Raw genomic sequence first — 13,943 nt, 5'->3', positions numbered from 1 at the left:
TCCACGTGGTCCCAGCAGCAGCACCCAGCTGAATCCAGCCAGGTGTTCTCTAACTCGCTGTGACAGCCAGGCACAGGCTCTTTGTCCAATATCTCATTAGCCCAGACCTGCTCCTAACAAGGTTTCTCCCAGAAGATTTCTCTTTCTTTTCCCTCCTAATGGCTCTTTAATAGAACTGCTGCTGAATTATTTAGGTGCCCAGCAGCTGGAGGAAGCAGGCCAGCAGAAAATCAAACTGTGCTTGGAGCAGGGGCTCTGGTGGGCACAGGGCAGAGCCCCAGCACTGTCACACCCACAAAGGTGACATTCACTCCTCCAGGAGTGGCTCCAGATGTTTTTCTGCCTCTCTGCAGCAGCCTGGCCTTTCCCAAGGAGGGGAAAATACAGGCATAGCCAAAATTCTGCTGGGTTGGGAGGCTGGTGCTGATTCAAAGAACAAAACTTGTGGTTTGGCAGCTTTTGGGATCCTCCTCCATGCTGGGATCTCCCAGCTGAGCCCAAGGACTTCTGCTTCCATTCAGAGCAGCTCCAGGGGAACGGGCCCTTTAGCTCAGTCATTCTCCTGGAAATATCTCTCCATTTATTCCTGGCCTGCAGATCATCAGATAAAAGAACTGTTGGCTCTTATAATTACTTTAAAGCCAAATGATGTAAGCTGGAACAGCAGGAGCCCAAAATAACTGTTAACTAAAGCTATTAAATGCATAAATGTCTCTCTCAGAGCTGCAAAATGTGCAATATGAATATTAAACATCTACATTTGCTAAAAGCAAATGACTGAAAATAATTTTTAAAAACCTCCTGCAAGTTCCATTCACCTCCAGGCCTCTTCCACAGGGAAAATGGAATGTCCAGGCCTGAACATCTGAACAGATCTGAGGGCAAACAGTGACCTGGACAAGTGACCTGTGGACAGCAGAGTGGCCATAGCAAGTTGGGATCCTGGGAGAGACCAGACCCCGGTGAAAGGAGCAGCTTTGGTGGTATCAGACACATCCCACAGAAATAAACCACGCTTCAGATGGAAAAAAATCCTCCAGCCATAAAACCAACCTGCTTCCAGCATGAGGAAATTGGAGGGTTTCCCTTCTGAATGGGGGATAATTCTGTGTTTCACATTTTGTGCTAGAGCCACATCTGTAACATCCAAAACAAAGCACTCCAGGCAGCCCACGGGGACTTCTCAGGCACAATTTCCCTGGCAACCCAATGTTTCCTCACACTTGCAAAACCAACCTGAAATTTCTCTAAATCAGCTCTTTAGCCTTGTTTTATTTTAGGGAAGTGTTATAAATATCAGCCAGGTAGAAAGAAGTTGATTCCTTACCAATGCAGAGGGGTGGAGGGTAATTCCAGCGGCGCACCGTGCCCGGCATGCAGGAGATGTGAGAGTGGCCCTGCAGGGATGGAAAACAAAACAGGGGTTTGGGAGGTGGATGGAAAACAAAGGGGAGAGCCCCTCCGTGTCCTGGAAGGAAAAAATTCCCTGCAAGATGGATCTGATCCAGAGGGAGATGCCTGTTGCATCTGGGGTACCAGAAAAGTGATGCCTTAAAGAATGTAGGAATTAAACAACTGGATTTGGAGATTATCTTTCACACTTGGGGATTATCTTTGGAGATAATAATAGTGTAGGAGGTCATCTAAAGGCTGGTCTTTATTGGAGGAAGATATGGAAAAATGTCCATAAAATGCCCATTCCTCTAAGGGGGGAGTGAATACAGTTGTACAAATTTAGCAAATTAGCATAATTGACAAAAATAATCATAAATAGTGAGGTAATTCAACCACCTCTGAATCCTCTCCCACAGACAGGGACTAAACTTTGTGTCTCCAAGAGCTGGTTTCAATCTTGGAAGAGCCAAGGAAGAACAGGAACCTGGGACCCCCAGCTTGGAGCTCTGGAATGTGTTTTGTCTTTCTGCCTTGGGAAAAGGCAGGGAAAAATACTGGGACTGACCACAAATATAACAACAGAGGTAGAAATAGATGTGTAAAGAATATAGGGAACCCAGAAAAGCAGGAATCCTTCTGGTGATGCTCAAGGACCTGGAACAGAGTTACAGGAATAAAGGAGGGATTTATTAGAAGGTTTTTACAGGAGACACCTTGGGCAGCACAAGGCTGGAGATGGACCCAGGTTGGATCCAAGGTGGACCCTGAGTCACAAAATTTCACACTTTTATAAATTTTGGTCCACTTCCATATGGGGTTAACTGTCCAATTCCAGCTGCAGGTGATGCAGTCCCACCCTCCCAGTTTGCTCCCCTCCATTCCCTGCTGTTTGCACTTTTTGGGGCTGAAGCTGCAGAGGTGTCCTTGGTTCTGGGGCTGGAAATTGATCGTTCTCTGGGACTGAGGAGAGGAAAAGGATTGTTCTGTGTGCTTGAGGAGAGGAAAAGGATTGTTTGTGGGACTGAGCTGTGAGGAGACCTTGCTAAAACACTTTATAAGGAGTTCAGAGTCCCGCCCTGAGGCAGTGCAGGTCTGGAGAAGCAGGGAGCTGGGGCTGGGGCTGTACCTGCAGGGCGTAGCCCGGCTCGCACTGGAAGGACACCACGTCGTTCACCAGGTAGCGCTCGCCGATCTTCAGCCCATTGCCGGGAACCGCGGGCTCCGGGCAGCTGGAGAGACCCACGGCTGTGGGGAGAAGGGAGGTGGGAGCTCAGGGAGTGGGGCTGGGGCTGGGCTGGGGCCTGCAGGGATGGGAACACGCTTTGTGTTCTATCCCGCTCCTGTTTGCCATCCACCACCACAGACTCTGGGTGGGGAAATTCTGTTTATTATGGATTCTCCAGGGACAGCCCATTTCCATCTCCACATTTCCAGCTGGGAATGTCCTGCTGCAAACCCAACTAACAACCTGTGACACCTCGTGAGGAGTAATGGGCTCCCCTTCCCTTCCCTTCCCTTCCCTTCCCTTCCCTTCCCTTCCCTTCCCTTCCCTTCCCTTCCCTTCCCTTCCCTTCCCTTCCCTTCCTTTCCCCCTTTCCTTTTGTTTCTCCTTTCCTATTCCTTCTCTTTCCCTCTCATTTTCCTTTCCTTTCCTTTCCTTTCCTTTCCTTTCCTTTCCTTTCCTTTCCTTTCCTTTCCTTTCCTTTCCTTTCCTTTCCTTTCCTTTCCTTCTTTTCTTTCTATAACCCACATCTCTCTCCTTTTCCCACATTTTTTTCTCTCCATTTCCCACATTTTCTCCTCTCCATCCATCTCCCCTCTCCTTCCCCCATCTCCCCTCTGCACATCCCAGGGATATAAAATGAATCCTGCAGCTCCTCTCCATCATAACCTCCTGCATCCCTGCAAGGGCTTCTGCTCCCCACAGAGCCCCAGGCAGGGGGAAAATAAAAGAGAAAAGGAGCAAGGAGAGGCTGAGTCTCCTCCCAAAGCCCAGTCACGCTTCCCTCCCTGCTCCTGGATGTGCTGCTTGACCTTCAGAGAGGCAGCAGGGAAAATGGCTTTAAATAACTTCTCCTTCACATCAGTGCCTTTCACTCAGTCCCAAATTGTTCCTGGCTTTGGAGCATGCAGAGGTAAGAGCTCAGCCTGAGCGCCACAGTGAGGGAGAAACCTGAGTTTTCCTCCCCTGTTTGAGCTCATCTCTCCCAACTTCCTCCCAGAAAAAAACACAGAAAAAAAAAAAAACCAAACCCAGGGCTCAGGGCTGGGAGATTCCAATTGTACAAACAGAGCAGAAATCACATTATTTCCAGCTGCCCTGAAAATCAACACCTATTAATTTCCTCAGCCAAGGAAACAGACAGGGCTGATAATCCCCAGGCTCATGAAAAACCTGGCCGTGATTTTTGCAGGAGGGTTCTCAAAGGATTTATCGATTGGAATAGAGCTGGAGAAGAAACAGAGTCACAGCCAGAGGATTCCTGCAGCTCCCAGAGCACAGGCTGAGCACATTTTTTCCTCTCCCAATCCTGTGGTGGCTGTAATCCTGCTGGATCCAATAATGGACAGGGTTTCAGTGAGTAAAGGCAGCAAATCCTGGAAGGTTTTAGTGCTGCTTGGCTTTAAAGCAGCTCCAGCTGTGCCATTGCAGGGAATCTCACACTGGTTTGGGTGGGAAGGGTCCTAAATCACCCAACTCCCTCCAAACAAGCCCAGGCTCACCCTCACCAGCAGCAGAGCTGGGAAAAATCATGGAATATCCTGAGCTGGGACCTGCAAGGATCGTCCACCCCACACCTGGCTCTGCAGGATAACCAGCCCCAAAATGTTTAGGATGGATGTAGGGAAATGTTCTTCTCCCCAGGCTCCCCAGGGAATGGGAAGATTCCCAAAAGCTCCAGGAAGTTTTGGACTTCACAGATCATCCATCCCATTCCTGGCTCTGCAGGATAACCCCAAAATGTTTAGGCTGGATTTAGGGAAAGGTTCTTCCCCCCAGGCTCCCCAGGGAATGGGAACAATCCCAAGAGCTCCAGGAGTGTTTGGACAGGGTGGGATTGCTGGGATGCCTGTGCAGGGCCAGGGTTGGACTGGATGATGCTGGTGGATCCTTCCAGCTCAGGATATTCCAGGATTCTCTGCCAGTATTATCCAAAATAACAGGCACCTCCACCTCTCCTGATCAGACATCAGGAATCAAACACAGACCCAGGGGAAAATGAGTTTTTGTCATCCCCATCCAAACCTGACAGCCATTTCCCAAAGGATTCTCTTCCCTGCCTCACTCAGGTTTGTTCTCTCACCACTGGGGATTTCTTTTCGAAAGGATCCTGGCTAGGATCACACATTTAGCCACGTGCTGGGGTCTGTATTCCCAAAAAAAAACTGGCATGAGCCTTGCTGGGAGCAAAGTGCTGCCATTCCAGGAAGAGTTGGGATCATCCCTAACCAGGAACCCACTCAAGTGCTCCACACCACCACAGAATTTGGGTTGGAGGGGACATTAAAGATGTTTTTAAGGTGTTTTTGAAAAGGAGGGGTGCCCACACCACCTCAGAGCTTCCAGAGGTGCCCTTGGACAAGGAGGATGGATCAACCACCTTGGGAATGCTCCTGTGCGGGGCTCTGAGCACACAGCACAGGAATTCCTGGATCCAGCAATGTGCCCAGGGCAGCTCAGGGTGCTGGGCTGTGGGAACAGGAGCACATCCAGCAGGGGAGGGAGGGGAACATCCCCAGCACCCACTAAAACACTGCAGAAACCCCCCCTGATAACACTGATAACAGTGATAACATGGGGTTCAGCTCTCAGCTGTGAGCAGAGCCTGCCCAGGCTCTTTGTGCAAATCCTGCAGTTTTTCCAAGCTCAAGCTCCATCAAAATGCTCAAATTCAGTTTTATCTCCATTCTGACCCTGCTTTCCTCAGGGGATGACCTCTGAGGACTCTTCCAGCCAGGATTTTTGGGATGAGGACATATCCAGACCTGCTGGTTCCAGCAGGGAATGCCAAGAGCTGGAAGTCCCTGGCAAGCAGCACTTCCCAAACCCAGATCCCAGCCTTGCACCCACGGATTTTTTAACCCTTTGTGCCACAAAAAACTGCCACCAGGCTCATCCCACCCCTCTGCTCCATCTTTCCTCTATTTATCACTCCCTCCTTGAGAGCAGGGAGCCACAGCAGCTCCTTCCCCCATTTCCCCAGCCCTGCAGGCACCTCCCCATCGCGCAGGAGCTGCGGGATCAAGGCTGGAGCTGCTCTTACTTTTGTATTCCAGGTGAAAGCCGGCGGCAGAGACGCTGATGTCGGAATAGAAATGCAGATAGAGCTGGTTTGAAGTGCTGTTGAGCAGAGCAGGCACCGTGGTTCCTGGCAAAACAAGGGGAGCACAAAGGCAGGGGAGAGTGTGAGAAATGCCTGTTTGATGACTGGCTTTTGGCAAATATTCAAATGGATGGTATATGGGTTGTGTTGGAAAGTGATGCTGGATTAATTCTCTTCAGTAGTGTGCTAAATATAGTTTTAGGTTATAACAAAATGTTAAAATAGAAACTAAGCTATGTAAGATATTTTTTTAAAGAAAGGACTTGCAATGAGATAGCAGCCACAGGACACCTCAATATTTCAGAGAAAAATAATTTATTGGTCCATTATCAGAAGAAATCAAATTCTTCCTGACTGCTCAGCCATGAAGGTGCCGTCAGGATTCAGAGGAAGAAGTTGGCACTGACCACACAGAATCCTGTGTTTGAACGGAATTTATGCATCATGGATGAGATGTATGAATATGCAACAGGTTATTGTTTTTAAGGGTTAATCCTCTGTTAATGTGGGTCCTTTTTTCGGGCTTATTTTGCCCAGAAAAGATACCCAGACTGTTCATAACTCTTTGTTTTTATTGTCTCATATTGTCCTAATCCAAATTGTCCAACACTTTTATTACTCTAATTATATTACTATTTTTATAACCATTTCGTTACTATTTTTATTATCTGTAAAATAAAACTTTAAATAATAATATTATATATTAATACACATTATTAATATATAATATAATATTATGTATAATATATAACATATGTATTATATAATAATATATTACTATTTTATATTAATATATTATACATTATATATCATATATTATATATCATATATTATATACTATATATTATAGACAATATATTTTATTATAATAGATAAAATATATTAGAAAAATAATTATATAAAATATTATTTTAATATTTAATGATACATTTACTATTAAACTTTTAAAATGTTAAAAACAACTGATGGGCATTTTTCACAGAGAGGATCTCTCTCCCCCTCCTCAGAGATTTCCTGACAACACAAAGTCCTTCCAACTTAATGAGCTCCTCTTGGTTTTGATCAGGTTCTTTCTAACGAGGCCAATTGAGAAATACCCAGGGCCTTTCCTGAAATCCTTTCCTGGATTTCAGCCCCTGGAGCTTGGCCACCGACAGACAAAAAGCACCAAGGGATGGGAAACAGCGTGGGTGGAGCGCAGGTCTGGGAAAATTCGGGAAAATTTGGGAAAATTCGGGATTCCTTCATCCCCTGGAAGCTGCTGCAGCAGCAGGACAAGGCAGCTCCATCCCAGACCCTTCTCCTGCCTAGCTCAGGGCATTTTGGGCACATTTGTTAAATAAATGAGGTTTTGGGCCATTGTTCTGCCAGTGGTGCTGAATTTGAAAGGCTCTCAAAGCTCCTGGAGCCTGCTCTGCTAAAAGCCACAATTCAAAGAAAAACACAAGGATTCCAAAGGAAATACAAAAATTCCAAGGAAAAATAAGAGTTTGTTTTGTAGCCTTTCACCCTTTCTGGGGGACATCAAGGTCAGGTCACCTTGCCAGGTGTGGTGGCCTCACATCCCAGCAGAGCTGAGGGAATTCCCATTTCCAGGAATAAAACTCCACTGGTTTTGTGTTTAAGGCTCCCTCTCAACCCTTCCCACAGGTAGAAATTGGAATTGTAATTCCCAACCCAACAGAGCACATGATTCCCTTGAAATCCATTCCTGGCTTTTGATGCTTTTTTAAAGTTTAATTTTGTGAGGTGAATGAAATGAGGCAGGAACTGATGGGCTCGAGGGCCACGTACCAGAGAAGCTCCCCAGCATGGTGGCTGTGTTGTCTCCTCCATCAAACACTTCCAGGGAATCCCAGTTCTGCTCTGTGACAAAACTGATCACCTGGATCTGCAGAGAGAAACAAAACAAAGGAAAAAAAATTTGAAATAATAGGAATAAATCAAATTAACAGCAATTAAAGGGTCACTAATTGAGTTTACACACTCCGAGGGTTCAACACTGGCAAAATTTGGAGAATTCTGCCTTTGACTGTTCCCACTGGGATTTTCCAGCTATTTTTCCCCCAAAACTTCCAAATAGAAATGTTATTTTCTGCTGCTGCTCCAGAGCTCCTGGAACTGCCCAGCTCATTTACAGCTGCTGAAAATCCCAGCTTTTTTCCCCCATTTGGAGAAATCCTTGAAGACTTTGAGCCCTTTCAAATGAGAGCAACCAGCAGCACCCCGGAGATAAAATAAACCCAAAAACCACCTCACATTAAACAACAGGATTTTAAAAATCCAATCAAGTTCCAGCCTTGTTCCTCAGCTTTTAGAGGGATCACTCGAGTGCATTTTCAGATTTCACCTTTCCCTGCCATGCCCCACAAGGTTTGGAGGCCTTAGGAAGTCACTTGGCTCCATTAGTTGGAACAACAACACAAATCCTTGGATGAGAAACATCAGGAGAGCTGAGAAATCTGCATTTATACAGAAAAACAGAGCTGAAAAATCTGCATTTATACTGAAAAGCAGAGCTGGGAAATCTGCATTTATACCGAAAAGCAGCTCGTGCTTGAGTGAGGATCTCCAAGGAATTGCTCAGCTTTGTTTACCATTAACAAGGATTTTGCCTAAATCCTAAATGCTGATGGTTCAAAGCTTTCAGTGTCCCATTAAAAACCCGAGTTTGGTGAATGGGGTGAGAGTGAGGCAGAAAACCTGGGTAAAAACCACCTGTTTTGGGGAAAATTCAGATTTAAGCTGAAAGGTCTGGATGAAATTTTCCAACATTGGGTATCTCAAATTGAATTGGCAGGCAAAAAACCCCAACAAATCCAAAAGGAATCTCAAAGATAAATCAGGAGCATAAATGAGTTGTACAGCTTGGCTCCAAACAAGGAGAGTGCTGGAAAATTGGGAAAAATGAGCAGTGAGGAGATTTCACTGCCCTCAAACTTTGACTACACACGTGTGAACCTTCTCCCTTTCTCTCCATATCTTCTTCCCTGATTTCCTCATCCACCCCAATTCCCCACTTACCCCTGCCTTGCTGCACAACAAATCAAAACCCCCCGTTTGAAAATAAATAATAAAACCAAAATCAAATAAAATAATAAATAATAAAACCAAAATCAATGCCCCCACTTCAGCCATTGAAGCCATTTCCTCCTTGATTTACTCCGGGTAATAAAACCGGCTGTAAAGTTCCTCCCAAATATTTTTTTTAGCAGAAAGTGAGCGGAGTTCACCCAGCAGGAATCTCAGTGACCCCCACGGAGCCATCACTGACCCTTTTTTCCCTTTTTTCCTGCCTCATTACACCCCTCTCGTGATTTACATTATTGGAAGCTGAGTGAGAATGAGCGTTTTGTTTGCTCTTACACCGCCTAAATTATTTATTCTCCTCTCTCCCCCCCTCCTCCAGCTTAACGGAATAAACATTTTTAAGGTCCTAATTCTAGTCTGACATGTGGATTCACAAGGGATCTGCATCTATTTACTGCCACGTGTATAAATTAATTCACTCAGGAAGGTTTGCTCCGGGAATGAATAATTCATGGCAGAAGTGCCAGCTTCTACCCTGATTACATAAAAATCCTGCTCCTGAGTGCTGTTACCAAGAAAGCTTCAATTTCACCTCCTTCCCTGATTTACAGTTGTTTAACCTTTAATTGTTGCGCAAAAAAGGGGGTAAAGCGATGCTGGAATTAAGATCTAATAATGGAGAACGCAAAGGAAGTGGAGCCAGGATGGATCCAGCTCCAGCTCCGTGGTCATTCCCTCCCTGGGGGCTGCACTGAGACCCCTCCCTGCAGCTGTTTCAGGTCCTGAAAAGCCAAAATCTTTCTCCAAGGGCTTTTTTTGCCTTCCTGGAAGACCCAGGGAAGCTGATGGGTCGTGACCAGGTGACAGCAGATCCTGGTGACATGTGGAAGTGCAGGCCTTAGCACTGGTGGGGGACCCAAAAATGTGGGATCAAAGAATTTTAAGTTTGGGATGGATTTTAAAGCTCATGTTGTTCCAAAATCTCTGCTGTGGCCAGGGACATCTCCCACTATCCAAGAGTGGAACAGGTTGGAAGCCCTGCTCAACCAGGCCTTGGGCACTTCCAGGGCTGGAGCATCCACAGTCTCATTGGACAATCATAATAAAAAACTACAATTTAACCCAGATTCCCCCTCTTTTGTGCCAGAGTAGGGGTCACACTGAGGGAAGTGGAGCCAGGATGGATCCAGCTCCAGCTCCGTGGTCATTCCCTCCCTGGGGGCTGCACTGAGACCCCTCCCTGAAGCTGTTTCAGGTCCTGAAAAGCCAAAATCTTTCTCCAAGGGCTTTCTGCCCTCCTGGAAGTCCCAGAGAAGCTGATGGGTGACAGCAGATCCTGGTGACATGTGGAAGTGCAGACCTCAGCACTGGTGGGGGACCCAAAGAATTTTAAGTGTTTGGGACGGATTTTAAAACTCATCTCGTTCCAAAATCTCTGCTGTGGGCAGGAACATCTCCCACTATCCAAGAGTGGAACAGCTTGGAAGGCCTACTCAACCTGGCCTTGGGCACTTCCAGGGCTGGAGGATCCACAGCCTCCCTGGACAATCACAATAAAAAACTAAAATTTAACTCAAATTCCCCCTCTTTTGTGCCAGAGTAAGGGTCACACTGAGGGACCACGGGCCTGCTCTTCCTAAATCCCACCCTGTGCCTCCCTGGCAATGCTCCTGGAGCTCTGGCATCCCTGGGGCTGTGCCCATGCCCTGGGGACCCTGGCAGTGCCCAAATACCCTCTGGGGGAAGGAGAACCTTTCCCTAAATCCAACCTGCCCCTCCCCTGGCACAGCTCCTTGCCTGGTCACAAGCTGCAGCCGTGGTATTTTCTGAAAAATCCTTTCCTTAGGATTTTTCCTCCTGAGAAGCTGAGAAGCCTCAGGAACAAAATGTAAACAATGATTATCTGCTGCTGTGGAATGCAACAGGTGCATCTGTGATTGGTCTCATGTTAATTGTCTCTAATTAATGGCCAATCACAGTCAGCTGGCTCAGACTGTCTGTCCAAGACAGAAGCTTTTGTCATCATTCCTTCTTTTTCTATTCTTAGCTAGCCTTCTGATGAAATCCTTTCTTCTGTTCTTTTAGTATAGTTAATAGAATAGAATAGAATAGAATAGAATAGAATAGAATAGAATAGAATAGAATATATATCATAAAATAATAAATCAAGCCTTCTGAAACATGGAGTCAGATCCTCATCTCTTCCCTCATCCTAAGACCCCTGTGAACACCGTCACAATAAACGTCACCAATGAGTCCCTGCCTAATCCTGGCTATAAATAAATAAATCCCTGATTCCAGAGAATTCCACATCAACCCATCCCTGTCCTACGAGGAACAGCAATTTCCCATCATGTGAGAGCAGCACACCCCGAGTGTCCTGCTGTCTGTCCTGGCTGTACCTGGATCCCTGCTCCCTCGGGCACTGTGATCTTCCACACGCAGTTGAGGCTGTTCAGGTAGGGCTCAGGGAAGCCTGGGGACAGGATGGTTCCTTTCCTCTCCGTCAGGTTCCCCCCGCAGGGCACTGCCGGGAGGAAAGCACAAGGAATTGGTTTTGCTAAAAAAAAACATTGTTAAAATTACAAGAAATCGAGAGCTGGTTGTGATTTAAGGATGAGATTTTAGGAATAATCCTCTTTCCAGTAACTTTTTCGTGCAACTTTTGGCACATTCCTTGGGTGTGGGGAGCACACGAGGATGATCTTCATCCTCTCCTTCAGAGGATGTGAAAGCAGCTTTCAGCCAGATCTGATTTATTTGAGATGCTGTCCCAGATCTCACAAGAGTACTGGATCAAAAATGTCAATTCCCTGGAATTTGGGGTTAAACTGTTCTTATTCAGAGCCAGGCTGGGCTTTGTTTTTTATCAGACAACCATGGAACAGTTTGGGTGGGAAGGGACCTTAAAGATCCCCAAATCCCTTCTCCCAGACACCTTCACTATCCCAGATTGTTCCAATCCCTGTCCAACCTGGCCTTGCACACTTCCACGGATGGGACAGCCACAACCTCTCTGGACAGAACCACAAGAGGTTCTAAAGAAGTCTTGAACATTTCATTCATTTACATTTCAATTCATTAGTGCTTTGTTTTGCTGTTGATTTTTCTTCAAGCTGGAAGAGACCCACAAACACCACCAACATCCAACCCCTGTCCCCTTTCAGGACAACCCAGAGAGCAGCACAGCTCCCAACAACATTCCCAGTGCCACCCACCCTGCTCCCACCTCTCCCAGTGCCACCTACCTGTTGCTATAGGAAATAAAATGATGTGAAGGTAAAAAGAGAGCTTTTCATTTCTGATTCTAACATTTATAGATTTCCAAAAGTGGCAGTGTACTGGAGGGTGGAAGAGCCACCTCTCCAATGACACTGGACACACCAACAGCCCATCAAATTTCTCCTCTTAAAATAAAACTCCGTGGACACGCTGCTCTTTTCAAGGTAAAAAGAGAGCTTTTAATTTCTAACAGTTATAGATTTCCAAAAGTGACAGTGGATTGGAGGGTGACAATGCCACTTGTCCAATGACACTGGACAAACCAACAGCCCATAAAATTTCTCCTCCTCCATAAAAGAACGCAGAACAATAATTATTTACATAAAGCGCGCGACAAGAACGCAAACACCAGAAAACTCAGAAAAACTTTAAAAAAACCAAGGTGGCACCTACCCATGCAGGTGGGGACGGAGGAGTTCCACTGGGCCAGGGCCCCGGGCATGGCCAGGCACTGGATGGCAGGGGAGCCCCTGAGGCTGTAGCCGGGGCTGCACTCGAAGCGCACCAGCGCGCCCACGGCGAAGTCGCTGCCCAGGCGCCGGCCGTGCCGCGGCTCCGGCACCGAGCTGCACTGCGTGGCGCTGGTGCGGGGCACGGCTGGCACACAGGGAGGACACAGGCAAAACAGAGTTAGTGCTGGCAGGGAGATGGTGGAGAGAAGATTTGTCTGTTTTACACTGGAATTACTGAGCGTCTGAATGCGGAGAGGTGCTGGGTGCAGACTTGACTGTTGAGTGATTGTACCCAAAGCCTGAAGTGTCAGGGGGGGAATCCAAACATGATTATTGAATGATTGTACCTAAACCCCAAAGTGTTTAAATCCCAAAGGGTGGCTGAATCCAAACTTGGCCATTGGCTGATTTATCTAAACCCCAAAGAGGGGCTGAATCCAAACACAACCATTGACTGATTGTACCTAAACCCCAAGGAGGGGCTGAATCCAAACGTGACCATTGACTGATTGTACCTAAACCCCAAAGTATCTAAATCCAAAGGAAGGGCTGAATTCAAACTTGGCCACTGACTGATTGTATCTAAATCTCAAAGTATTTAAACTCCAAGGAGGGGCTGAATCCAAACTTGGCCATTGACTGTTCCTAAAAATCTAAAGTATTGGGGCTGAATCCAAACATGATCATTGACTGATTGTACCTAAACCCCAAAGTATCTAAATCCCAAAGGAAGGGCTGAATTCAAACTTGGCCATTGACTGTATCTAAACCCCAACGAGGGGTTGAATGCAAACTTGACCATTGACTGATTGTATCTAAAAACCTGAAGTATCAGAGTTGAATCCAAACATGACCATTGACTGATTGTACTTAAACCCCAAAGTATCTAAATCCCAAGGAAGAGCTAAATCCAAACTTGGCCATTGACTGATTGTATCTAAAACCTTAAAGTATAGGGGCTGAATCCAAACATGACCATTGACCAATTGTATCTAAACCCCAAGGAGGGGCTAAATCCAAACTTGGCCACTGACTGATTGTATCCAAAACCCCAAAGTATCTAAATCACAAAGAGAGGATGAATCCAAGCATAACCACAACTTGATTTTATTTAAATCCCAAAGATTGGCTTAATCCAAGCATGACCATTGACTGATTATACCTAAATCCTAAAGATTGGCTTAATCTAAGCATGACCATTGAGTGATTACTCCTAAACCCCTAAGCATCTAAATCCTAAAGATTGGCTTAATCCAAGCATGACCATTGACTGATCATTCCTAAATCCCAAAGCACCTAAACCCCAAAAGTGAGCTGAATCCAAGCATGACCACTGAGAAGAGAAAAAAAACAACATTTCACTCCCAGTTCTGCCAGCTCAGGTGATCTGAGTTCAAGTGGCTCCATGCCAGACCGAGTGGAGGTGGCACTTGGTGACACAGCTGGGTGGGCATGGGGG

General features: G+C 46.3%; 1 protein-coding gene across 1 annotated transcript in view; it reads right to left on the bottom strand.

The window, feature by feature from the left end:
• Positions 1–13,943, bottom strand: part of LOC128937662 (CUB and sushi domain-containing protein 2-like) — a 142,206-nt gene that overhangs the window by 38,522 nt on the left and 89,741 nt on the right. The window contains exons 30-35 of the mRNA XM_054277457.1: positions 12,426–12,629; positions 11,153–11,277; positions 7,515–7,611; positions 5,661–5,765; positions 2,522–2,640; positions 1,328–1,397 (exon numbers count right to left, since the gene is read on the bottom strand). Of these exons, the coding sequence (XP_054133432.1) occupies positions 1,328–1,397; positions 2,522–2,640; positions 5,661–5,765; positions 7,515–7,611; positions 11,153–11,277; positions 12,426–12,629 (720 nt within the window). The remainder of the gene's footprint in view (positions 1–1,327; positions 1,398–2,521; positions 2,641–5,660; positions 5,766–7,514; positions 7,612–11,152; positions 11,278–12,425; positions 12,630–13,943) is intronic.

The sequence above is a fragment of the Melozone crissalis genome, unplaced genomic scaffold (assembly GCF_028551555.1).
Source record: "Melozone crissalis strain CALT ecotype California unplaced genomic scaffold, PUWL_Pcris_2 ptg000020l_1, whole genome shotgun sequence".
Taxonomy (NCBI): domain Eukaryota; kingdom Metazoa; phylum Chordata; class Aves; order Passeriformes; family Passerellidae; genus Melozone; species Melozone crissalis.
Note: the sequence above shows the minus strand (reverse complement) of the source record. Positions and strands in the feature narration are given on the sequence as shown.